The 26,873-nt window shown below is 53.4% G+C and overlaps 1 protein-coding gene across 1 annotated transcript in view; it reads left to right on the top strand.

The window, feature by feature from the left end:
* Positions 1-1,065: 1,065 nt before the first annotated feature.
* RAPGEF3 (Rap guanine nucleotide exchange factor 3) overlaps positions 1,066-26,873 on the top strand; it is a 28,177-nt gene continuing 2,369 nt past the window's right edge. Inside the window, exons 1-24 of the mRNA XM_038752282.1 lie at positions 1,066-1,115; positions 1,368-1,574; positions 5,490-5,543; positions 5,666-5,763; positions 6,087-6,208; positions 6,833-7,028; positions 7,618-7,702; positions 7,830-7,890; positions 8,901-8,977; positions 9,374-9,520; positions 9,642-9,754; positions 12,030-12,118; positions 12,334-12,412; positions 12,583-12,733; positions 12,821-12,903; positions 13,578-13,620; positions 13,855-13,936; positions 14,296-14,442; positions 17,005-17,102; positions 17,804-17,929; positions 18,082-18,263; positions 19,345-19,435; positions 20,890-20,940; positions 24,659-24,746. Coding sequence (XP_038608210.1) covers positions 1,110-1,115; positions 1,368-1,574; positions 5,490-5,543; positions 5,666-5,763; positions 6,087-6,208; positions 6,833-7,028; positions 7,618-7,702; positions 7,830-7,890; positions 8,901-8,977; positions 9,374-9,520; positions 9,642-9,754; positions 12,030-12,118; positions 12,334-12,412; positions 12,583-12,733; positions 12,821-12,903; positions 13,578-13,620; positions 13,855-13,936; positions 14,296-14,442; positions 17,005-17,102; positions 17,804-17,929; positions 18,082-18,263; positions 19,345-19,435; positions 20,890-20,940; positions 24,659-24,746 — 2,476 coding nt within the window. The 5' untranslated portion in view covers positions 1,066-1,109. The remainder of the gene's footprint in view (positions 1,116-1,367; positions 1,575-5,489; positions 5,544-5,665; positions 5,764-6,086; positions 6,209-6,832; positions 7,029-7,617; positions 7,703-7,829; positions 7,891-8,900; positions 8,978-9,373; positions 9,521-9,641; positions 9,755-12,029; positions 12,119-12,333; positions 12,413-12,582; positions 12,734-12,820; positions 12,904-13,577; positions 13,621-13,854; positions 13,937-14,295; positions 14,443-17,004; positions 17,103-17,803; positions 17,930-18,081; positions 18,264-19,344; positions 19,436-20,889; positions 20,941-24,658; positions 24,747-26,873) is intronic.

Genomic DNA, 26,873 nt, shown 5'->3' with positions numbered 1-26,873 from the left:
GCTTGGGAAGTCCAAGTTGGCAACATATAGAGACGGTGCCTACCCAACAGTGGGCTCACATCATCATTATCATCAATCGTATTTATTGAGCGCTTACTATGTGCAGAGCCCTGTACTAAGCGCTTGGGAAGTCCAAGTTGGCAACATATACAGACGGTGCCTACCCACCAGTGGGCTCACATCATCATCATCATCAATTGTATTTATTGAGCGCTTACTATGTGCAGAGCACTGGACTAAGCGCTTGGGAAGTCCAAGTTGGCAACATATAGAGACGGTGCCTACCCAACAGTGGGCTCACATCATCATCATCATCAATCGTATTTATTGAGCGCTTACTGGGTGCAGAGCACTGGACTAAGCGCTTGGGAAGGCCAAGTTGGCAACATATAGAGACGGTGCCTACCCACCAGTGGGCTCACATCATCATCATCATCAATCGTATTTATTGAGCGCTTACTGGGTGCAGAGCACTGGACTAAGCGCTTGGGAAGGCCAAGTTGGCAACATATAGAGACGGTCCCTACCCACCAGTGGGCTCACATCATCATCATCATCAATCGTATTTATTGAGCGCTTACTGGGTGCAGAGCACTGTACTAAGCGCTTGGGAAGGCCAAGTTGGCAACATATAGAGACGGTGCCTACCCACCAGTGGGCTCACATCATCATCATCATCAATCGTATTTATTGAGCACTTACTGGGTGCAGAGCACTGTACTAAGCGCTTGGGAAGGCCAAGTTGGCAACATATAGAGACGGTGCCAATCCACCAGTGGGCTCACAGTCTGAAAGGGGGAGACAGAGAATGAGGGAATGACGTTGCGCCCCGCCCCGTCTGTTCCCGGGGGACCCTTTCCCCCCTCGGCCGGGCCGGAGGCGGGGCAGGGCCGCCGGGCTCCGTGCCAGCCGAGGGCTGGCCCGCCTCCTGTGCCAGCTGTTCGCGGGAGCCGAGGTGCCAGGCCGCGGGGCTGTGCCCGCCCGGGCCGGGGCCCCCCTTCTTCTGCCCTTTCCCCTCCTGCCCCCGGCCCGGACGGCGTTGGGGGCGGGGTCTTTCTCCAGGGAGCCCGGGGGTGGGCGAGGGGTCTTCTGCCCGCCCTCTCGGGGACATGAAGGTGAGAAGCGGGTCGGTGGGCACGGGGCAAGGAGGGGAGGGGGTGGGGGCCCTGGTACCCAGGAAGGTGAGAGGGTCGGGCATGGAGTTGGGGGGCAGGGCCTGCCCGGGGGAGGGGCCCTGGGGACTGCAGCTGGTTCTCTGGGGGACGGAGGTGGGCCCGTGCCCCCTCTCCCTGACCGGTCTGGTGCCCACTCCCCCGGCCGGGCCCTGCCACCGCCCCCCCTCCTGACTCCTCCGCGGGGCGGCCCAGGTGGGCTGGCCGGGCGAGGGCCGCTGGCAGGCCGGCTGGTCCGACGGGCGCCGAGCAGGAGGAGCCGGGGGGCTCCCGGACGTGGTGCCCGCGGGCACGCTGCTGCTGGCCATGGCCCTCCGGAGGGTACCCCGGCCCCGGACGAATTCCTACGAGCTGGAGCCGGAGCGCGGGCCCCCGCCCGGACGGATCCAGGGCTTGCGCTGGGTGGGTACCCCCTCCCCTCGGATGCACGGGGCGAGGGATGGGCGAGGGATGGGCGAGGGACGGGGGAGGGGGCGCTGCCAACGCAGTGGGCCAACCGGGGGGCGGGGGGCACCGGGAAGGGGAGGCAAAGGAGGGAACTGACTGCCCCGGATCTGCCCAGCCCGTCACGCTCTGCCAGGCCCTGCCACGGTTGCCGTGGCAACGTGCGAGTGCCGTACCCAACCGGCTAATGCCCGGGGGTGGGAGGGCAGCGAGTGGCATGGTCGAGGCTGCCACTTCCCCCGGCCACGTTGCCTGGCAGCCCCTGGGGCGACCGCCAAGGGTGCAGGCCTGCCCGCCCCCACAGGTTGCCCAGTTTCGGGAGGCAGGCGGACCGTCGAAGGAGGGGTGGAGTTGATGAGCCGTCTCGGGGATAATAATAATAATGATGGTATTTATTAAGCGCTTACTATGTGCAGAGCACTGTTCTAAGCGCTGGGGATATACAAGGTGATCAAGTTGTCCCACGTGGGGCTCACAGTCTTAATCCCCATTGTACAGATGAGGTAACTGAGGCTCAGAGAAGTTAAGTGACTTGCCCAAGATCACACAGCAGACATGTGGTGGAGTCGGGATTCGAACCCATGACCTCTGACTCCAAAGCCCGGGCTGTTTTCCACTTCTCTGATAGCAACAATTGGTCTTCCACCGGCCCCCTCCCCGAGTTCCTGTCACCTCTTCCCCAGCCCGCCACTGCCAGCTTCCCTCCTCCCCCCAGAAACCCCGTCCCCCCGCTAGGATTCCCTTCCCCTCGGGTCTTAGAGGGGAAACTGAGACAGAGATGGATGGGGACACAGGGCAAGGGCTGTCTGGAACTCAAGCATCCGGCCTAGGGCCCCTCAGCCTCAGGCTGAGAGTTGGGGGGGGAGGAGGTCGCAGGGAAGGAGTAGGGGAGGGGGGATGTTACCTTGACGACCGGAGAAGGGAAGTGGGGGGGGGAGTGAGTACAGGGGTGGGGGGGTACGGCCTGGCCCTGAAATCGCAGGCGAGAGAGATGCAGGGGGGTCCAGCTGGCTCCAGGCCTACTGTCACGCTTCCCCCGTGCAGGAAGAGGAGATGAGGGGTGGTGGGGGTGGGGAGAGCTATTTTGGGCCTGGTTGGGGGTGGCCGGTGGGGGGGGAATGAGGGAGCCACAGTGCCTTGGGGGGGTGAGGAGGGGTCATCTGGGCAGTGATGGGGGACCACTGCTCCCCCCCCCGCCCGTCCCCACCCCGAGTGGAGACACCGAGGCAGGAGCGGGGCCGGGGGAGGGGACGGCCCGTAGGAGGCAATTAAATGAAAACCTTCACGTCCGGCCGGGGCCACTGGCTGGAACCTAATTCTGCACTAACCCGTGTTTCCTGCCCCTCCCCGGCGGCGGGGGTGAGGGGCTGGGACAATGAACTCCCCCGGGAATGGGGGCAGTTGGGGAGGGGCAGGGAGGGGGGGGTGGGACTAGAAGAAGGTGGGACTAATCTCTCCCGTGCGTCTTTCCCCCCACCCCTATTAGGTGGGAGGATGTGGGGGGAAAAAGAAGAAGGTCGGCGTCTGGGTTAGTGGTTGCGTGTGAAAGTGGCTGTGTGCAGTCGTGTGCTCAGTGTTGCGGTGCTGGAGGGAACGTAGCTAAGGCCTGGGCTCCAGTTATCAGGTCTTGAGCTGCTGAGAGTGGGTGAGATTCAGGCAGGGGGAGAGTCGAGACCCTCGGGAAGGTGGGAGAAAGCGGTCCAAGTGGAAGGGAGTTGATGCCCTCCCAGACCTCTTTCCTAAGGCCTAGAAGAGCCTATCACCTGCCCTGGAGGGAGCCAGGGGGAAATGGGCAGAAACTGCAGCAGGAGGCAGTGAGGTTAGACAGCAGGAAGTCCTGTCCAAGTCAGAGGTGGGAGAACCAGGATTGGAGGAAGGGGAGGGAAGGTGGAGAGCCTCCTTTGGTGGCTACCGAGGGACCAGCCATCTGGAGACAGGGAGAGTGTCAAGTGGGGGACTGGGCCCCTCCCCCTCCCCTAATCCACCAACCCCCCCAACTCCAGTCCTGACTCCTCAGTACCTGGCAAACAGGTCTGACGGGTCCCGTGCCGCGGACACTCCGGGTGCCCCTGCCCCCAAGCTCTGACCCGTGTCACCCAGAGAGGTGAGGGGCGAGCACTGCCCCCCTCCCAACTCCTCCGAGCAACCGGCCCCCCCGGGCAGTGGTCACTCCGTGGAGCTCCAAACTGCTCCAACACACAAACTTGGGTAAAGCAGACAGGGAAGGGAGGAGAGGTAAGGGGGATGGGGATGGGTGGGCAAGCACTCGGGACTTGGGGGGCAGGGTGGGGGAGGGAGAGGGAGTGATCAGCAGCTCCAAGTCCCTCCGGGCCCAGGATCGTTTGTCCCAGGGATAAAGCCAGCTCCTAGGACAGGTTCACATTCATTCATTCGTTCAATCGTATTTATTGAGCACTTACTGTGTGCAGAGCACTGTACTAAGCGCTTGGGAAGTACAAGTTGGCAACATGTAGAGATGGTACCCACCCAACAATGGGCTCACAGTCTAGAAGATGCAGGGCAGAGCTCGGAGGGAGCATCTCTAGGCCGGAGAGGGAGCAAGAGTCTGGGACTTCAGAGGAGGAGGAAGAGGAGGAGCCCTGGGGCCCATTAGCGGGTTTGGGGTGCGGGCAGAGTTGGCATTCCTCCACCCCACATTTCCGGTCATTAACTTCTCCTGTGGGTGGCAGGTGTCTGCCCTGACCCTGAGGGGGAGTGGCTGGGTGGGGCCTGGCTAGCAACCTTACCTGGTAGCAGGTAACCCTCACTGGTTGGGGCAGAAAACAGGGAGGGGGGAAGCTTGGTGGGGGAAGGGGTAGGAAAGAGCTGGAGTCCAGGGCCCACCGAGAAGCTGTATCCCTTCCAGATTGTAAACTCTCTGTGGGCAGGGAACGCGTCTACCAACTCTGTTGTATCGTACTTTCGCAAGCACTCAGTACAGTGTTCTGCACACAGCAAGTGCTCAATAAATACTACTGATTTGATCCCTCTAACTGACCCCTTTGCCCCTGCAGGGGAGGGAGCTGGAATCGGGGGCAAGTGTGTAGAAATGGGAGTGTGTTTTGGGTAGGGGTTACTGTAGGGAGGTGTGTACTACGAGTCTGCGTGAGTCTGTGCCCGAGGGTATGTAAGCACATATATGTCTGTGGGTATTCAAGCATTCTTGCATGTGGGTATATGTGAGCATACGTGTAGTCTGTGGGGAGGCAAGCATGCATGTGAAGCAGCATGGCATAGTGGAGAAAGCACGGGCCTGGGGCTCAGAAGGTCGTGGGCTCTCATCGTGGCTCCGCCACATGTCTGCTGTGTTACCTTGGGCAAGTCGCTTCACTTCTCCGGGCCTCAATTACCTCATCTGTAAAAGGGGGACTGAGGCTGTGAGCCCAACGTGGGACGGGGACTGTGTCCAACCCAATTTGCTTGCATTCACCCTAATGCTTACACACAGTAGGTGCTTAGCAAATGGTATTAGTATTATGTGTCTATGTCTGTGGGTATGTAAGCTTGTGTGTGTGTGTGTGTGTGTGTTTGTGCTTGCATTCATTCATTCATTCAATTGTATTTATTGAGCGCTTACTGTGTGCAGAGCACTGTACTAAGCGCTTGGGAAGTACAAGTCGGCAACATATAGAGGCGGTCCCTACCCAACAACGGGCTCCCTGCGTGTGAACAGGGAGGCTGACTGAGTCCAAGGGGAACACTGGTTTGACTCTGATTTCAGTGAACAGCTATTGTCACTGTATTAGCTGATCTGTCTGCACCCCGAGGTTGGGGGAGAACGATGTGGGGTGAAGGATCTAGGGGATGCAGATGGGGGATGGCAGGAAGGCTTGGGGACTCCGACTAGAGATTAAGCACCCATTTCCCCTCCAGACGCCGCTCAACGACAACGACGAGACCCTGAACTCTAGCCCGGGCCTGGCTCAGGTGCGGCAGGGTGAGGGGTTGTCGGCGGGAGGTGGGAGGGAGCAGATTTTGGGGAGCCGGCATGTTGGATGCCTCAGATTGGGCAAGTTTCTACTGAGCCCGGTGTGTACCCATCCCTCCAGGCCACTGTCCTCCGGGCAGCGAAGCTGCTCTACGGTCATCTGCTGGACACCTGCCCGGCCCTCGTCCGGGACCGCAAGCACCACCTGAGGCTCTACCGGTGTGTACTTCCCCACCGGGACCTTGACCTCTGACCCCCAGATCTCCACCTGTAGCTCCGCCCCCTCGATTACCCCCTCCCCACTCATGAACAGCACCTAGGGGAGTCAAGGTGGGTGGAAAAGGTTGTGAGCCCCGGGTTTTTGCTCAGTCAGCCAATTGTATTTACTGAGCACTTACTGTGTGCAGAGCGCTGTTCTAAGCACTTGAGAGAGGACAGTATAACAGTAGACACATTTCCTGCCCACAGCCTGCTTCCAGTCTGCACCCCACACACCCCGGTGACCTCCCCTTAACCCTTCAGCGTCTCTGACTCCTCCCCAGGCAGTGCTGCTCGGGCCGGGAGCTGGTGGACGGGCTCTTGGCCACCGGATTCGGCATCCAGTCCCGGAGCCAGGCCGTGGGCATCTGCCAGGTGTTGCTGGATGAGGGGGTGCTCCACCACGGTGAGCCAGGGGCCGGAGGCGGGGGACATGGCAGGGCTGGGGGAGCCTCCGGTGACCAGGAGGAAGGCCGTCTCTCGGTTCCTGCGTGGCCTCGGTGGCCTGAGAGTCAGAAGTACCCAGGTTTTAAGGGCCCAAGGTCACATAGCAAACAAGTGGTAGAGCCAGGATTAGAACCCACGACCTGTACTAAGCACTGTACTAAGCGCTTGGGAAGTACAAGTTGGCAACATGTAGAGACAGTACCCATCCTACAATGGGCTCACAGTCTAGAAGATGCAGGGCAGAGCTCGGAGGGAGCATCTCTAGTCCGGAGACGGAGCAAGAGTCTGGGACTTCAGAGGAGGAGGAAGAGGAGGAGCCCTGGGGCCCATTAGCGGGTTTGGGGTGCGGGCAGAGTTGGCGTTCCTCCACCCCACATTTCCGGTCATTAACTTCTCCTGTGGACTCCCAAGCCCATGTTCTATCCACTACGCCATGCTGCTTCTCCTAGTCCTGGGGGTTCAGGTGATCAGGGTGGGCAGAGGGAGAGCCCAGTGGGACCCAGTCCCTCTCTGCTCACCTCCACCCCTCACCCCCATTTCCCTCCTCCTCCTCCTTCTGGCCCTCCGTCCCCCTCCCCGACAGTGAAAGACGACTGGCACTTTCAGGACCGGGATGCCCAGTTCTACCGCTTCTCCGTGCCGGAGCTGTGGGGCCTCCCCGGGGAGGTCCCAGGGGGAAATCTGGGGGGTGAGCGGGAGGCCGAAGAGCTGGCCGAGGCCATGGGCCTGCTGTCCCAGCGGGGATCCGACGCCCTGCTGACCATGGCATTAAGGAAACCGTGAGTCACCCTAACCCCCCGCCCCTCAATCCCACTGGCACTGCCCTATGTGATGCCCAATCCTGACCCCCCCGCCTTCCCCTATGTGATCCCCCATTCTGAACCCCCCCAGTGTTGCCCCTGTTCCACCCCCATTCTGACCCTCCCAGCTCTGCCCTGACCTTCCCCCTGTGCTACCCTGGTTCCATCCTGGCTCTGCCAGTTGTCTGCTGTGTTCATGGGCAAGTCACTTCACTTCTCTCAGTGCTCAGCTATCTCATCTGTAAAATGGGGATTGAGACTGTGAGCCCCACATGGGACAGGAAATGTGTCCCACCCAATTTACTTGTAACCACTCCAATGCTTAGTACAGTGCCTGGCACATAGTAAGCGCTTAACAAATACCATCATTATTATTATTATCCCCCATCTGACTGCACCCCCTCCGCTGCTGCCCCAGTATCATCTCTGATCCGGACCCTCCCCCAGGCCTACCGCTGTGCCAACCCCCATCCTGACCCTCCCCCACCCTCAGTGCTGCCCCTGTGAGCTTCCCCCCGCTCCCCCGATCGCATCTGCCTCCCCCCAGCACCACCCCTGTGCCCCGCAGCCTCGGGCAGCGCTCAGATGAGGAGCTGGAGCTGATCTTTGAGGAGCTCCTGCACATCAAGGCTGTGGCGCATCTCTCCAACTCGGTCAGCACCTCCCCTGGCCCCACTACCCCTGGCCTCACCCCGAGTCTGAGGACCTGAACCCCCCCGCCCCCCCCCGCATGTCCCCCACCTGGTCCACACCGGCCTGACCCCACTGTGCTCCCTGCAGGTAAAGCGGGAACTGGCTGCCGTGATGCTGTTCGAGTCACACCGCAAGGCTGGGACCGTGCGTGAGTGTGTTGGGGGGGGTGGGGGCCCTGGGCTGGGGTCTTGATGGGGCTGTCTGCTCTATTACTCCCTTACACACAGGTGTGTCTGCACGTGCGCACACGCACACACACACGCACACAAACCCTCCCCCCCGCCCTCACACTCCCAAACCCTTCATACTCATCCCCCTGTTGACACACCCTCGCACTCTCCCAGCCCCCCACCTTCACACACCCAGTCCCTGTCACACTCACACCTCTTCCACACTCCCTCCCCATGCCCTTGCAAGCACATGCACCCACATATACCCACACACTTTGGACATTCACACACAAACAGCCCCCACCTTTACTCTCAAATACCCACACACTTCACACACACACTTTTCACACACACCCACCACACCACACCACACTACACACCTCCCTGCCCCTGGATCAATTTGATCCTTGGACATGGAGAGGGCCGGGTGGGAGGAGTCCGCAGTGTTTTGAGGTTTTTTAAAATTATATTTAAGTGCTTACTACGTTCATTCAACTGTACTTATCGAGTGTTTATTGTGTGCAGAATACTGTACTAAGCGCTAGGGAAAGTACAATACAACAATAAGCACATTCCCTGACCACAAGGAGTTTACAGTCTAGAGGACTATGCCAGGCAGGGTAGATAGAAGCCACCCAGGTTGAACCCAGTCCATGCCCCACATGAGGCTCACGAGTCATCCCCATTTTACAGATGAGGTAGCTGGGACCCAGAGAATTGAAATAATTTGGCCTCACGAGTCATCCCCATTTTACAGATGAGGTAGCTGGGACCCAGAGAACTGAAATAATTTGTCCAAGGTCCCACAGCAGACGATCTAGGATTAGAACCCAGGTCCTTCTGACTCCCAAGCCAGGGTTCTACCCACTAGGCCTTGCTGCAGCATTGAGAGGGGGGGAAACTATGGATTGGGTATGGTATGGGGGTGGGATGGGAGTCGGGTTTGGGGTGGGTGGGGCTAAAATGCCACCTTTTCCCCCGCCCTAAGTGTTCAGCCAGGGAGACACGGGCACCTCATGGTACGTCATCTGGAAAGGATCGGTCAATGTGGTGACGCATGGCAAGGTGGGCCTCCCCACCCCGGCCCTGCCTTGCCCCCTCCCCCTCGAACTCCCTTCCCCTCCCTTGGTTAATGGTCAGACTGGCAGAGTGAACTGAGAGGGGCAGGAGGGCACAGACGAGCACTGATGGGCCATAGTGGGCACAGGGGATCTCTGGGGGCAAAGAGAGAACAGACAGACACTGACGGGCTTCAGTGCCTGCTTGGGAGGGCCCCTGTGGGTACAGGGGGGGCAGACAGCAGGCACCGATGGGCTACGGTGGGCACAGGTGACCACTGGGGGATGGCACAGACAGACACTGATGGGCCTTGGTGGGCTCAGGTGGTCGCTGGGTGGGGATGGGTAGCAGGGGCTACGGTGGTGGGCACAGACAAGCACTGATGGGTGTGGGTGGGGACAGGGCCTGGTGACGACCTTGCACGAGGGCGATGCCTTCGGGCAACTGGCGCTGGTGAACGAGGCCCCTCGGGCGGCAACCATCGTGCTGCGGGAAGACAACTGCCACTTCCTGCGTGTGGACAAGCGGGACTTCACCCGCATCCTCAAGGTGCCCGGGGCCCATGGGGGACTTGTGGGGGCGGCGGTGGGGTTTCATCTGCGGGTAGGGAGGGGGGGCTGGAGTCGGACTGACCCTTCCCGTGCTGACCCCATTGCCCGGCGCGGGGCAGGATGTGGAAGCAAAAACCCTGCGGCTGGAGGAGCATGGGAAGGTGGTCCTAGTGCTGGAGCGGGAGCCCCAGGGCACCGGACGTGGACGGCCTGCCCCACCTACTCCCAACCGGTAATGGCGGACAGCGGCTCCATTTCCTCCCTCCCTAATCCCCTCCCTCTTCCCCACAACTCCCTCTACTGCCCCCCCATCCTCTTCTGCTTTCTTCTCTCCCTTCTCACTCTCACCACCCTCTCCCCTCGTAATACTAGCAATAATTGTGGTTTTTGTTCCTCTCTGGGTCTCAGTGACCTCATCTGTAAAATGGGGATGAATAATGATGATAATAATAATGGCATTTACTATGTGACAAGCACTGTTCTAAGCACTGGGGTAGATACAAGGTGATCAGGTTGTCCCACAGTCTTAATCCCCATTTCCCAGATGAGGTGACTGAGGCCCAGAGAAGTGACTTGCCCAAAGTCACACAGCTGACAGGTGGCGGAGCGGGGATTAGAATCCACAACCTCTGACTCCCAAGACTGGGATCTTGCCACTAAGCCACGCTGCTTCTCTATTGGAAGTCCCATGTGGGACAGGGACTGTGTCAAAACTGATTAGATTGTATCTACCCCAGTGCTTAGAACAGTGCTTGACATTTAGTAAGCACCTAACAAATACCATTATTATTATTATTATTATCATTATTATTATGTACTTACTATGAGCCAAGCACTGTAATACTGAATAATTATGGTACTTATTAAGTGCTTCCTATGTGCCAAGCACTGAACTAAGTGCTGGGGTAGTTACAAGATCATCAGGTTAGATACAGTCCCTGTTCCACACAGGACTCATGTCTAATGGGGAGGGAGAACGGGTATTATTTAGTGATTTATTTTTTATAGTGTTTTTCAAGTGCTTACTATGTGCCAGGGACTGTACTAAGCAATGGGGTAAATAGAAGATAATGAGGTTGGACGCAGTCCATGTCCCACTTGGGACTCAGTCTTAATCCCCATTTTACTGATGAAATAACTGAGGCACAAAGAAGTGAAGCGACTTGCCCAAAGAAACACAGCAGACCAGTGGTGGAGCTTGGATTAGAACCCAGGTCCTTCTGACTCCCAGACTCAAGCTCTATCTACTAGGGCATGCTGCTGCTCTCATAATTTATTTATATTAATGCCTGCCTCCCCCTTTAGACTGTAAGCTCGTTGCGGGCAGGGAACGTGTCTACCAACTCTGTTGGATTGTACTCTTCCAAGCGCTTAGTACAGTGCTCTGCATACTCTAAGCACCCAATAAATACCACCGATTGGTTTTGAATCCCCATTTTACAACCAAAGAAACAGAGGCCCATAGAAGTGAGGTGACTTTCCTAAGGTCACACAGCAGACACGTGGCGGAGCCAAGGATGGAACCCTGGTTTTCTGACCCCCAGTCCTGTGCTCTTTCCACTAGGCCACACTGCCTAATCTAATCAATCGTATTTATTGAGCGCTTACTATGTGCAGAGCACTGTGCCTACCCAATCAGGAGGCTGAAACCACAGAAGTCCAGCCGGGAGATGATGACAGCTCGGAGCAGGGTTGAGGGGATGGGGCCCTGCTGAGAAATACTGAAGAGGGGAAACTGGGAGGTTTTAGAAACAGATTGAATGTGGCAGATAAAAACAATACAGAAGAGTCAGAGATGACACCAAAGACTGAGAGTTTGGGGGACAAGGCTGGTAATGTCAGGGATGGGGGGATCAAGGAGGGAAGATGGGTTCAGTTTTGAATGATTTGAGTTTGAGGTTTCCGTGAGTCAACCGGTCCCAGGTGTCCCGGAGGCAAGAGGTGATTTGAGATTGTAATGCAGGTGAGAGGTAAGGGCTGGAGATGTTGGGAGTTGTCCTTACAGAGGTCAGTCAGTCAATCGTATTTAATGAGCAGTTAAATGTGATGTGTGTGGAGCACTTTACTAGGCGTTTGGGAGAGATCAATACAACAATAAACAAGACACATTCCCTGCCCACAATGAACTTACAGTCTAGAGGGGAGACAGACATTAATAGAGATAAATAAATGACAGACATGGACTGAAGTGGTGTGGGGCTGGGTGGGAGGGATGACTAAAGGGAGCAAGTTTGGGCAATGCAGAAGGGAGTGGGAGAAGAGAAAGAGGAGGTGGGAATTGAGACCGGGGAATCCTCAGAGAAGGAGGGTGAGAAAGAGGGGAGGACTCCCTTCTCTCCACATCCCTCCAAAGTACACCCTTCCAGTCTGCCCACTCCCCAAACCCCTCCCCTCTGCCTCTTTATTCACATTCTCTTCCCCCTACCTGCTGGAGGCCTGGGGAGGTGGGAGGAGGTGGAGGAAGAGGAGGAGGAAGAGTCAGAGCCTGCTCTATGCACCCTCCCCAGGTATACAGTGATGTCCGGGACCCCAGAGAAAATCCTGGAGCTGCTGCTGGAGGCCGTGCGCCCGGACTCCTGTGTCCATGACCCCACAGGTGCTTGGGGAGAGGGTGAGGAGGGAGGCAGAGGGGCAGAGAAGAAATCCTCCCTGCTTTTCTCTCCACCTTCTTTCCCTCTTTGTCCCCACTCCAAAGCCCTGCCCCAGGGACTTCTGGAATGGTTAGTCTGGGGCCTTGGTCCTGGTGTCCTCCCACCTCCATTGTGGGGATCCCTTCCCGACTCATAAACTGACACCCCCTCCCTCTGGCAGACACCTTCCTTGGAGACTTCCTCCTCACACACGGCATCTTCATGCCCAGCACCCAGCTCTGTGCCGCTCTGCTACACCAATATCCTCTGCCCTGTGGCTGATGGTGGGGAGGGGGTGGCAGGATGGGGGTCCCAAGGTGGGAGGAGGGGAGGAAGGAGTGTCAGAGGGGACGAGTGGGGGGATTGGGAGGAAGCGGGGGCCGGGAGGAAGGGATGGTTTGTACTCGGACCCTCCTTGACCAGCCTCCACCTTCCACGCGGAGCCGGCCACGGGCAGCGAGACGGACCGGAGCCTCTACGTGGGCCACAGGAGGCAGCGGATCCTGCACCTGGTCAGCCAGTGGGTAGCTTTGTATGGCCCCATGCTGGACGCTGACCCCGCCGCCCCAGCCTTCCTGCAGGTGACCGCCACCGGGGCCTGCGCTGGGGTTGGGGCAGTGGGGGCTAGGAGCTGGGTGGCAGCTAGACAACCGAGTTTCCGTCTGTAGAAACTGTCAGAACTGGTCAGCCAGGACGCACGACTCTGCCAGCTGCTGAGGGAGCAGGGACCTGAGAAGCGGCGGCCCCGGGGGTGAGCGGACCTGCCTTCCCAGATGTTCCTGTACCCTCCCCACATGCCCCCCATTTCCTCTCTAAGTCTAACCCCCTTGGAACCTCTCTCTCTGTCAATCAATTAATGGTATTTATTGAGTGCTTACTGTATGCAGAGCACTATACTAAGCGCTTGGGAGAGTACAATAATAATAATTATGGTACTTGTTAAGCACTTGCTATGTGCCAAGCACTATTCTAAGCACTGGGTAGGTACAAGTTAATCAGGCTGGACACAGTCCCTATCCCACATGGGGCTCACAGCCTTAATCCCTATTTTACAGATGAGGGAACCGAGGCTCAGAGAAGTGACGTGACTTGCCCAAGGTCACAGAGCAGACAAGTGGTGGGGCTGGGATTAGAACCCAGGCCCAGGTTCTACCCACTAAGCCACACTGCTTCTCTGGCCATTCCCCCTGCCTCTGTGTCTCCGGTCCAGGGCCTTGGGGGTGGATCTTGATGAGGAGAGGGGAGGGACACACTTTTCACTTCCCTCTCCCCCCACCACATCGCAGTTGTCGCCCTCAGCCCCCAGTGCTCTCCCCCAGGAGACCCCCATCCCCCACCGACCCTCCTCCCTTCTGCCTTCCTCCCTTCTCCAGTTGGGAGACTCGTTCCCTGCCCACAATGAGCTTACAGTCACTTCCTCTGCAGGTTGGAGAATGGCGGCGGTGGAAATGGCTCCTCCCAGATGAAGGTACCAGATGTGCCTCCCCCATGTCCATCACCAACTTTGCCCGCCATCTTTGGTTGGGCCCCTCCCCAGCTACGCCCCTCACCAGCCTCCCTACAACCAGGCCGCCCATCCCCACCACAAACTCTCAGGTCCTTCCCCACCATGGTTCTGCCCCTCCCTCCCCCCGACTCCCCCAATTTCCCGTTGAGGTACCCCTCCACCTGACCCCAGCCTCCCTGCCAACCTCCCCCGCAGGCTGGGAATGGGTCGATCTGGTTCCCAGGCCTGGACGAAGCCTCTCCCAGCGGCTGCCTGGCCATCCGAGCCCAGGATAGAGGTGGGTGACTGTCCTTCCCTTGCCCCTTCCCCTATCCTCCTCTTGACCTCCAACTACACCTCCATGTCTCCAGGTCAGGGCCTTGGTGGTGGGTCTTGATGGGGAGAAGGGATAATAATAATGATGGCATTTGTTAAGCGCTTACACAGTGCCCTGTGCTTAGAACAGTGATTTGCACATAGTAAGCGCTTAATAAATGCCATCGTAATTACGTGCAGAGCACTGTTCTAAGCGCGGAAGCACTCTTTGCCCCCCACTTCACTCCACATCCCCAGGGTCGTCCCCAGCCCCCAGTGCTCTTCTTCTGGAGACCCCCTCTTCACCGACCCACCTCACTCCCGCCTTCCTCCCTTCCCCAGTGCCCTATGCGGTCTGCCGGCCGGACCACGAGGTGCTGACGGTCCTGCTGCCTGTCACGGCCTCGGCGAGGGAGGTCACAGCCGCCGTGGCCCAGGTGGACAGTCGGACTGGGGACCCGGTGCTGGTCAAAGTCAACTCCTCTGGGGGTGAGCTGTGGGGCGGGGGGGGGGTTGCTGGGCAGCACGGGGGAAGAAAGGGAACCTGGGGTGACTCTCCAACCCTGGCCACGCCTCCTCACCACCAGGCAGCCCTCCTTGCCTTCCACCCAGGCTCCCATCCATTGAACCCCCCCAAACCCCGGCCTGATTCCGGGACCCGGAGGCCAGCGGGGACTCGGTCTCTCTGGTGGCAGATCGCGACGTGGCTCCGACTGCGTCGGGGGCCGTGGCCAAGGCCAACAACCCCATCAGTCAATCAATCATATTTATGGAGCGCTTACTGTGTGCACAGCACTGGCCTAATCGCTTGGGAGAGGACAATACAACAGATACATACTCTGCCCACAACGAGCTTAAAGTCTAGATGGGGAGCCACATAGTAATATAAATAATAATGATGGTATTTGTTCATTCATTCAATCGTATTTATTGAGCCCTACTGTGTGCAGAGCACTGGACTAAGTGCTTAGGAAGTACAAGTTGGCAACATATAGAGACGGTCCCTACCCAACAGTGGGCTCACAGTCTAGAAGACTGTTAAGCGCTTACTATGTGCAAAGCACTGCTCTAAGCGCTGGGGAGGTTACGGGGTGATCAGGTTGTCCCACGGGGGGCTCACAGTTTTTAATCCCCATTTTTCAGATGAGGTAACTGAGGCACAGAGAAGTTAAGTGACTTGCCCAAAGTCACCCAGCTGACAGTTGGCAGAGCCGGAATTTGAACCCAGGACCTCTGACTCCAAAGCCCGGGCTCTTTCCACTGAGCCATGCTGCTTCTCAATAAATAATAATAATAATAATGGTAGAGAAGCAGTGTGACTCAATGGAAAGAGCACAGGCTTGGGAGTCAATCAATCAATCAATCAATCGTATTTATTGAGCGCTTACTATGTGCAGAGCACTGTACTAAGCGCTTGGGAAGTACAAATTGGTATCACATAGAGACAGTCCCTACCCGATAGTGGGCTCACAGTCTAAAAGGGGGAGACAGAGAACACAACCAAACATACCAACAAAATAGAATAAGTAGGATAGAAATGTACAAGTAAAATAAATAAATAAATAAATAAACAGAGTAATAAATATGTACAACCATATATACATATATACAGGTGCTGTGGGGAGGGGAAGGCGGTAAGGCGGGGGGATGGAGAGGGGGACGAGGGGGAGAGGAAAGAAGGGGCTCAATCTGGGAAGGCCTCCTGGAGGAGGTGAGCTCTCAGCAGGGCCTTGAAGGGAGGAAGAGAGCTAGCTTGGCGGATGGGCAGAGGGAGGGCATTCCAGGCCCGGGGGATGACGTGGGCCGGGGGTCGATGGCGGGACAGGCGAGAGCGAGGTACAGTGAGGAGATTAGTGGTGGAGGAGCGGAGGGTGCGGGCTGGGCAGTAGAAGGAGAGAAGGGAGGTGAGGTAGGAGGGGGCGAGGTGATGGAGAGCCTTGAAGCCCAGGGTGAGGAGTTTCTGCCTGATGAGTCAGAAGTCATGGGTTCAAATTCCGGCCCCACCAGTTGTCAGCTGTGTGACTTTGGGCAAGTCACTTCACTTCTCTGGGCCTTAGTTCCCTCATCTGTAAAATGGGGATTTAGACTGTGAGCCTCAAGTGGGACAACCTGATAACCTTGTATCCTTCCCAGCGCTAAAACAGTGCTTGGCATATAGTAAACGCTTAACAAATGCCATCATCATCATTATTATTATTATTATTGTTATTTGTTAAGCACTTATTATGTGCCAGGCACTGTAGTAATGATGGCATTTGTTAAGCGCTTACCATGTGTGAAGCGGTGTTCTAAGCACTGTACTAATCACTGGGGTGGATACAAGCAAATCGAGTTCAACACAGTCCCTGTCCAGCACAGGACTCACAGTCTTCATCCCCATTTTACAGATGAGGTAACTGAGGCGGAGAGAACTATAGTGGCTTGCCCAAGGCCACATACTAGAAAAGTGCCAGAGCCGGGATTAGAAAATGACAGATACGGACATAAGTGCTATGGGGCTGGGAGGGGGGATGAATAAAGGGAGCAAGTCAGGGTGACGCAGAAGGGAGTGGGAGAAAAGGATAAGTGGGCTTAGTCAGGGAAGGCCTATTCATTCATTCAATCGAATTTATTGAGTGCTTACTGTGTGCAGAGCACTTGGAAAGTTCTTGGAAAGTACAATTCAATTCTTGGAATTGATGTCCCTTATTGAAGTGGGGTAGAATAATTGTCCAATATGAGGAGGGAGGGCATTTCCGGCCAGAGGCAGAACTTGGGGGAGAGTATCTGTCAAATATGAGGAGGGAGGGTATTCCAGGCCAAAAGCAGGACGTGTGTGAGTGGTCGGTGGCAAGACAGACGAGATTGAGGTACACTGAGGTTGGCAATAGAGGAGCGAAGTATGGGAGCTGGGTTGGAGTAGGAGAGTTGAGAGGTGAGGTTGGAGGGGGCACCGAATCTACCCCCAGGGTGGGATGTGGGGGCTGAAACCCAAGGCCCAGGAGCCCTGCCCCTCTTCTTTCCCTTCCCCTGAGCCCCTACCTCCTGGCTTAACCTCCCTGTTGTCTACAGAGGTGGTGAAGCTCCCACTGGATGCCCGGGGAGTGGCCTCCTCCCTGGGCCTCAATGAACGGCTCTTCCTGGTCAGCGCTCAGGAGCCCGCCGTGCTGGTGAGGAGGTGCAGGGGGTCTTGGAGAGCGGGATGGGGGTGACCCTGGGGCCTGCATGAGCCTCAGCTGTTCAGCCCCAACCAGGGTCTCATTGGGGATCTCTGTCAGGGTGTGAAAGCCTCACCATGTCTGCCTGCCAGTCAGAGACTAAGTCTCTTAATCAATCAATCAATCAATCATATTTATCGAGCATTTGCTATGTGCAGATCACTGTACTAAGCACTTGGGAGAGGACAATACAATGGAATTAGCAGACATGTTCCCCGCCCATAATGAGTTTACAGTCTAGAAGGGGGAGACAGACATTAATATGAAGTAATTTATAATATACAATTTAAAGATATGTACATAAAAGTGCTGTGGGGTTGGGGATGGGATGAAGACCAAATGTCCAAAGGTCGCAGATTGAAGGGCCGATTGGTTCCAAATCTGTGTGGGCCCGTGCTCAGGCCCTGTATTCTTGTCAGTGTCTGTGTGGCCCATGTTTAGGTCCCCTGTTTCTGTTGGTGTCTGTGTGAGTCCATGTTCAGATCCCATGTTCCTGTCGGAATCTGTGTGGGTCCGTGTTCAGATCCCATGCTCCTATCGGAGTCCGTGTGGGCCCGTGTTCCGGTCCCGGGTTCCTGTCGGTGTCTATGTGGGCCCTTGTTCACGTCGGGGTCTGTGTCCCTATCCAAGCCCAATTCCATGTCTGGACGCAGACCCCCCACCCAGACCAGCTGGGCCCTAACGTGGGGTCAGCCGAGCTGCTGGACGCGGTGAGCTCCCGGGACCTGGCCAGCCTGCTCAGCGAGTACGACTGGGGTCTCTTTCACTGCGTCCACCAGGTGAGGATGGGGTCGAGGGCGAGGCGAGGGGGCAGGCGGGGGATGGTGGGGGGCTGGGAGGGGGAGGGGGCGGGTGGGAGAAGCAAGCAGGCAGGAAGGAAGGGTGAGGTGTGGGTGAGGCCTGATCAGACTCCATCCCCGTCCTTCTTCAGGTGGAGCCGATCCTGTACGTGCAGGGGCCCCAGCGGCTCCGAGACATCACCACCGCCAATCTAGAGCGGCTCATGCGCCGCTTCAATGAGCTGCAGTACTGGGTGGCCACTGAGCTGTGTCTGTGCCCGCTGCCCGCGGCCCGGGCCCGCCTGCTCAGCAGGTTCATCAAACTGGCAGCGCAGTGAGTGGTTGTGAAGCGTCCCCGGGCCGGGGGAAGGGGCCCACCGCACACAAGGCACGTGGGCACAAAGGAACAAGGCCAGAAGCTGGCCATTCCTGCCACGTAATATTAATTGTTGTCTGCTGTGTGACCTTGGGCAAGGCACTTCTCTTCTCTGGGTCTCAGTTACCTCATCTGTGAAATAATAATGATGGCATTTATTAAGCGCTTACTATATACAAAGCACTGTTCTAAGTGCTGGGGAGGTTACATGGTGATCAGGTTGTCCCATGGAGGGCTCACAGCCTTAATCCCCATTTTACAGATGAGGTAACTGAAGCCCAGAGAAGTGAAGTGACGTGCCCAACGTCACACAGCTCACAATTGCCAGAGCCGGGATTTGAACCCATGACCTCTGCCTCTATATGTTGCCAACTTGTACTTCCCAAGCGCTTAGTACAGTGCTCTGCACACAGTAAGCGCTCAATAAATACGATTGACTGACTCCAAAGCCCGTGCTCTTTCCATTGAGCCACACTGCTTCTGAGCCCCACGTGGGATAGGCACGGTAGCCAATCTGGTTTCCTTATATACACCCCAGCGCTTTGTACAGTGCCTGGCACATAGTCAGTGCTTAGCAAATACCACAATTATTATTATTATCATTATTATTATCTGTTAAGCACTGACTATGTGCCAATCACTATACTAAACACTGGGGTGGAGTCAAGATAATCAGGTTGGATACAGTCCCCATCCCACACGGGACACACAATCTAAAGAGGAGGGAGGACAGGTAGTGAATCCTCATTTTACTGATGAGGAAATGGAGGTACAGAAAAGTGAAGTGATTTGCCCAAGGTCACACAGCAAACAAGTGGCGCAGGCAGGATTGGAACCCGGGTCCTCTGACTTCTAGGGCCGGGCTGTTTCCACCGGGCACTGCTGCTTTTCTGCATTCGATCCCTTTACCTGACTAGTGCCAAGCAGGCCGGCTTCTGCCCACTTATTTGCCTCTGACATATTGTGTGCCCACTGCCATGCCATGTTCCCGCCTCATCCCCCCTCCACCCCACTGACTCCCTGCTCCCTTGACTTCCAGCCTGAAGGAGCAGAGGAATCTGAATTCCTTCTTTGCAGTCATGTTTGGACTCAGCAACTCAGCCATCAGCCGTCTCGCCCGCACCTGGGAGGTAGGTATGCCAGGGGTCCGTGGGGCACCACCTACAATGGACATAAAGTCTCCCTCCTCATCTGGCCCACTGTGCCCAGTTAATGGTGGTGGTGAATGTCATCCACTGTAATCAATCAGTAGTATTCGTTGAGTCCTTGCTCTAATAATAGGAATAGTTGTGAATTGATAACATTGGATGAGCCCTTGCTGTAATAATAATAATAATAGTTGTGGCATTTGTTAAATGCTTACTAGGTGCCAAGCACTAGGCTAAGCGCCGGGGTAGAAACATTAGGTCTGACATGGACCCCGTCCTATTTGTCATATTATGCTCAGGGAAGAGCTTAGTGCATTACTCTGCACACAATAAGCAGTCAGTAAATACAATTGAATGATTAAATGAAAGGGGATCACCTTCTAAGTGAAAGGGAGAACAGGTGTTGAATCCTCATTTTCCAAGTGAGCAAACCGAGGCACAGGGAAGTGAAGTGACTTGCCCAAGGGCACACAGCAGGCAAGTGGGCCCAGATCCTCTGACTCCCAGCCCCATGATCTTACCTTCTGGACTGTAAGCTCATTGTGAGCAGGGAACATGTCTACCAACTGTGATATATTGTCCTCTCCAAAGCGCTTAGTCCAGTGCTCTGCACACAGTAAATGCCCAGTAAATACGATTGTAAATAGAGAAGCAGCGTGGCTCAGTGGAAAGAGCACGGGCTTTGGAGTCGGAGTTCGTGGGTTCAAACCCCGGCTCCGCCAATTGTCAGCTGTGTGACTTTAGGCAAGTCACTTAACTTCTCTGTGCCTCAGTACCTCATCTGTAAAATGGGGATTAAGACTGTGAGCCCCCTGTGGGACAACCTGATCACCTTGTAACCTCCCCAGTGCTTAGAACAGTGCTTTGCATATAATAAGCGCTTTATACATGCCTTCATTATTATTATTGATTTCTGCTACTCTGTGCAGAACATTGGACTAAGTGCTTGGGAGAGATACTAGCGTGATCCTTGCTCTCAAGGAGCTTACAGTTTAGCAGTCTAGTCTGTACTAAGCATTTGGGCAAGAAAAATAGAAGCGTGAGACGTGTTCCCAGCCCCCAAAGAGCTCACACTCTAACTGGTGGGCAGATCTAAAAATATTTACGAACTGTGGACTCAGAATGAAGAAGTGAATGGACAATTGAATGTACTCTACATACATACACAAGGGCCAAGGAGTGGTATAAATTTGTAAGTGTAGCTGTTGGGTTGACTTGGGGTGTTGGGAGTTAACCAGAGAAGGCAGAGAGGAGAAAAGAGGGGATTTTAGAAGGGCCTTGAAGGTATTGAGGGCTGATGTCAGGTGGATTGGGGGTTGGGGGGGGGTCCCAAATAGGGGTCAGGGGGAGAGTTACCAAGGAGAGAGGCAAGCACGGGGCAGAGAGGCAGGTAGAATGGTGTCTCAAGGCCTCAGTTCCATCTTTTTCTCTCCCAGCGGTTGCCCCACAAGGTTCGGAAGCTGCACTCGAGCCTCGAACAATTACTGGTGAGTGATACCTCTCTCTTCCTCCCTTCAAGGCCCTGCTGAGAGCTCACCTCCTCCAGGAGGCCTTCCCAGACTGAGCCCCTTCCTTCCTCTCCCCCTCGCCCCCCTCTCCATCCCCCCATCTTACCTCCTTCCCTTCCCCACAGCACCTGTATATATGTATATATGTTTGTACATATTTATTACTCTATTTATTTATTTATTTTATTTGTACATATCTATTCTATTTATTTTATTTTGTTAGTATGTTTGGTTTTGTTCTCTGTCTCCCCCTTTTAGACTGTGAGCCCACTGTTGGGTAGGGACTGTCTCTATATGTTGCCAATTTGTACTTCCCAAGCGCTTAGTACAGCGCTCTGCACATAGTAAGCGCTCAATAAATACGATTGATGATGATGATGATGATACCGGCCTCTCCAGGGTCCGCCGGCCTCAGACCCCCCACCCTCCCTGTTCCCCTTCCTACAGGCACAAGCTCCCTCTTAGACCATCCCAGGCCCCGGGCTATCCCATCCGGGACTCTGTCTCCGTTTGGAGGGAACCATGTGCTTATTGCCCTCCCAGATGTAATAATAATAATAGCTATAGTTTTTGTTAAGCACTTACTAAGTACTTACTATGTACTAGAGAAGCAGCGTGGCTCAGTGGAAAGAGCACGGGCTTTGGAGTCAGAGGTCATGGGTTCAAATCCCGGCTCCACCAAATGTCAGCTGTGTGACTTTGGGCAAGTCACTTCAATCAATCAATCAATCGTATTTATTGAGCACTTACTGTGTGCAGAGCACTGTACTAAGCGCTTGGGAAGTACAAGTTGGCAACATATAGAGACAGTCCCTACCCAACAGTGGGCTCACAGTCTAGAAGGGGGAGACAGAGAACAAAACCAAACATATTAACAAAATAAAATAAGTAGAATAGATATGTACAAGTAAAATAAATAAATAAATAGAGTAATAAATATGTACAAACATATATACATATATACAGGTGTTGTGGGGAAGGGACCTTGGGTAAGTCACTTCACTTCTCTGGGCCTCAGTTACCTCATCTGTAAAATGGGGATTAAGACTGTGAGCCCCATTTGGGACAACCTGATCACCTTGTAACCTCCTCAGCGCTTAGAACAGTGCTTTGCACATAGTAAGTGCTTAATAAATGCCATTATTATTATTATTATTATTAAGTACCAGGCACTGTACTAAGAACTGGAGTGGATACAAGCAAATCAGGTTAGACAGAGTCCCTGTCCCAAATGGGGCTTACAGTCTCAACCCCCATTTTACAGATGAGGTAACTGAGGCCCAGAGAAGTGAAGTGACTTACCCAAGGTCACACAGCAGACAAGGGACAGAGCCAGAATTAGAACCCATGACCTTCTGACTCCTAGGCCCGGGCTCTATCCACTAGGCTATGCTGCTTCCCATCCCAGGGGTGAGGAGCAGACCCTCCACAGCCTGGCCCTGGCCCTTGATGTCCCCAGTTTCCCCTCAGGTAGTCCGTGAATCTACCCAGATCTGGCTTGAACCAAATTCATTCATTCATTCCATCATATTTATTGAGTGCTTACTGTGTGCAGAGCACTGTAGTAAGCACTTGGGAGAGTACAATACTACAGTAAACAGACACATTCCCTGCCCGCAATGAGCTTACAGTCTAGAGGGAGAGACAGACATGAATAAAAATAAATAAATTACCGGTGCACAATTTCTGAATGCTTATACCCCCAGCCCCTTCCATAGATAATAATAATGATAGCATTCATTAAGCGCTTACTATGTGCAAAACACTGTTCTAAGCACTGGATGAGAAGTGGCGTGGCTTAGTGGCTGGGAGTCAGAAGGACCTGGGTTCTAATTCCGGCTCTGCCACTTGTCATTTGGGTGACCTTCGGTCAGTCACTTCACTTCTCTGGGCCTCAGTTTCCTCATCTGTAAAATGGGGATTAAGACTGTGAGCCCCATGTGGGACAAGGACTGTGTCCAACTCGATTTGCTTGTATTCATTCATTCATTCAACCGTATTTATTGAGCACATACGGTGGGCAGAGCACTGTACTAAGCTCTTGGGAAGTACAAGTTGTCAACATATAGAGACGGTCCCTACCCAACAACGGGCTCACAGTCTAGAAGGGGGAGACAGACAGCAATACAAAACATGTGGGCAGGTGTCAATTCATCAGAATAAATAGAAATAAAGCTAGATGCACATTAATAACAAAATGAATAGTAAATATGTACAAGTAAAATAGAGTAATAAATCTGTACAAACATATATACAGGTATATGTATCAACCCCAGCAGCATAGCTCAGTGGAATGAGCATGGACTTTGGAGTCAGTGGTCATGGGTTCAAACCCCACTCTGCCAATTGTCAGCTGTGTGACCTTGGGCAAGTCACTTAACTTCTCTGTGCCTCAGTTACCTCATCTGTAAAATGGGGATTGACTGTGAGCCCCCCAGGGGACAATCTGATCACCTTGTATCCCCCCAGCATTAGAACAGTGCTTTGCACATAGTAAGTGCTTAATAAATGCCATTATTATTATTATTATTATTATTATTATCATTATTATTATTATTATTATTTATCCCTCCCCTAAAAATTCTGTGTTCTTCCCTGGTCCATCCCTGCCCTGACCTCTCCACTCTGATCTGTCCCCTTCCCTTCCTTCCCCGTTGTTTGGTGTATTTTCCAAGGTTCCCCTAGATCGTACTTGGATTTTTTTTGGTTTCATTTTCATTGAGTTACATGACGTGGTGTTACTCTTGTGAGGCTTGATACATCATCATCGATGGTGCTTACTATGTTCAAGGGTACTGTACTAAGCGCCTATGAGAGGGCAGTGCAACAGTGTCGGTAATAATAATGATGATATTTGTTAAGCGCTTACTACGTGCAAAGCACTGTTCTAAGCACTGGGTAGGTTACAAGGTGATCATGTTGTCCCACGGGGGGCTCATAGTTTTAATCCCCATTTTACAGATGAGGTAACTGAGGCACAGAGAAGTTAAGTGACTTGCCCAAAGTCACACAGCTGACAGTTGGCGGAGCTGGGATTTGAACCCATGACCCCTGACTCCAAAACCCGTGCCCTTTCCACTGAGCCACGCTGCTTCTCTTTAGCAGACGCATTCCCTGCCTGCAACGAGCTGTAACACCGACTGTTGTGTTGTATTACTTTTTGTGGGGGCCTCGCATGCTGTGCTGTCCCGTTGCTTTGTATGTGGCTGTGTTACTCTGTGCGAAATCGTGGGTGATCGTGTTACACTGTGTGTGACTGGGTTACACTGTGTGAGACTGTGTTTTGTTGGGTTTCGTGGGCCTGGTTAATGGCATGCTGTTGCATTGCTTTGCACGCGGTTGTGTTGACCCTTGGGGGGTGTTCATTCAATCAATCAATCAACCAATCGTATTTATTGAGCACTTACTGTGTGCAGAGCACTGTACTAAGCGCTTGGGAAGTCCAAGTTGGCAACATATAGAGACAGTCCCTACCCAACAGTGGGCTCACAGTCTAAAAGGGGGAGACAGAGAACAAAACCAAACATACTAACAAAATCGTATTTATTGAGCACTTACTGTGTGCAGAGCACTGTACTAAGCGCTTGGGAAGTACAAGTTGGAGTGCTATATTGTGGGTGATTTTGTTAACTTGTGTGAGATTGTGTTACACCAATTGGGGTTGCGGTGGGGTGACTAATGCAACTCTTGCCTCCAGGATCCATCCTGGAATCACCGCGTGTACCGACTGGCCCTTGCCAAGCTGTCCCCACCCATCATCCCTTTCATGCCCCTTCTCCTGAAAGGTACAGTAGCTCCCCTGAACGGCCTCCACACCTAATTCACTCATCCATTCGTATTTATTGAGCCCTTTCTGTGTGCAGAGCACTGTACTGAGCGCTTGGGAGGGTACAAAAGAACAGCAGACATATTCCTTGTCCCCACCCATCATCCCTTTCATGCCCCTCCTCCTGAAAGGTACAGTAGCTCCCCTGTACGGCCTCCACACCTAATTCACTCATCCACGTATTTATTGAGCCCTTTCTGAGTGCAGAGCACTGTACTGAGCGCTTGGGAGGGTACAAAAGAACAGCAGACATATTCCCTGTCCCCACCCATCATCCCTTTCATGCCCCTCCTCCTGAAAGGTACAGTAGCTCCCCTGTACGGCCTCCACACCTAATTCACTCCTCCACGTATTTATTGAGCCCTTTCTGAGTGCAGAGCACTGTACTGAGCGCTTGGGAGGGTACAAAAGAACAAGCAGACACATTCCCTGCCCACAGCGAGCTCACAGTCTAGAGGGGGAGACAGACATTAATATAAATAGATAGAAAAAATAGATCAATAAGTCAATAAATTACAGCTATATACGCCCAACCATAGAGCTTTTCGTGGGCTGGAAATCCTAGACATTAATATAAATAAATAGAAAAAATAGATGAGTAAATCAATAAATTACAGATATATACGCCCAACCATAGAGCTTTTCGTGGGCTGGAAATCCTAGACATTAATATATATAAATAAATAGATAGAAAAAATAGATAAATCAATAAATTACAGATATATACACCCAACCATAGAGCTTTTTGTGGACTGGAAATCCTAGACATTAATATAAAGAAATAGATAGAAAAAATAGATAAATCAATAAATTACAGATATATACACGCAACCATAGAGCTTTTCGTGGACTGGAAATCCTAGACATTAATATAAATAAATAGATAGAAAAAATAGATGAATAAATCAATAATTTACAGATATATACGCCCAACCATAGAGCTTTTCATGGACTGGAAATCCTAGATGTTAATATAAATAAATAGATGGAAAAAATGAATAGATAAATAAATAAATAAATTACAGATTATATATGCCCAACCATAGAGCTTTTCGTGGACTGGAAATCCCAGACATTAATATAAATAAATAGATAGAAAAAATAGATGAATAAATCAATAAATTACAGATATATATGCCCAACCACAGAGCTTTTTGTGGACTGGAAATCCTAGACATTGATATAAATAAATAGATAGAAAAAATAGATGAATAAATCAATAAATTACAGATATATACACCCAACCATAGAGCTTTTCGTGGACTAGAAATCCTAGACATTAATATAAATAAATAGATAGAAAAAATAAATAGATAAATCAATAAATTACAGATATATACACCCAACCATAGAGCTTTTCGTGGACTGGAAATCCTAGACATTAATATAAATAAATAGATAAATAAATCAATAAATTACAGATACATACGCCCAACCATAGAGCTTTTCGTGGACTGGAAATCCTAAGCCAAATCTGATCAGCCCACTCTATTTCTGATCCCTAACTGCCTGGTTTAAGGGGAGATGCTGACTCCTGAACTTGGGACCAACGGAAAGTTCCCTGGCCTCACCTTGGAGCGGGCCACAGTTGCCTCCGAGGTGGCTGGGCGTCATAGCCCAGGTGGCTGTGAGCTCACTGCTGGGTAGGGACGGTCTCTATATATTACCAGCTTGTACTTCCCAAGCGCTTAGTACAGTGCTCTGCACACAGTAAGCGCTGAATAAATACGATTGAATGCATGAATGAATGGCTGCTGAGATAGTAGTGTCTCAAGACAGTAAAGTCAAGCTATTTACAGTGAACCCGAGACTCACTTCTGGCCAGCAGTGGCTCATCCTTCTTGGCTGAAAACATGGAGAGTTGTGGAATCCCAGAGGGACCGACCGGCCTAGGCCCTGTTGGAACCCCTGGCACTGCCTTTGAGCAGAGGAGGGAGGGCAGTCAGCCTCCTGTGGGCAGGGAACGGGTTTGGGGGGGGTGTCCTTGAGGATGGTGGGTTGGGGGCTTGGGCCTTGGGGAGGTTGCAAGGGCCTGGGGGCTGAGGGCTGATTAGGTTCAGAGGGAAGGTAAGGGGTGGGCCCTGAG

Source organism: Tachyglossus aculeatus, chromosome 10 (genome assembly GCF_015852505.1).
Source record: "Tachyglossus aculeatus isolate mTacAcu1 chromosome 10, mTacAcu1.pri, whole genome shotgun sequence".
NCBI lineage: Eukaryota > Metazoa > Chordata > Mammalia > Monotremata > Tachyglossidae > Tachyglossus > Tachyglossus aculeatus.
Note: the sequence above shows the minus strand (reverse complement) of the source record. Positions and strands in the feature narration are given on the sequence as shown.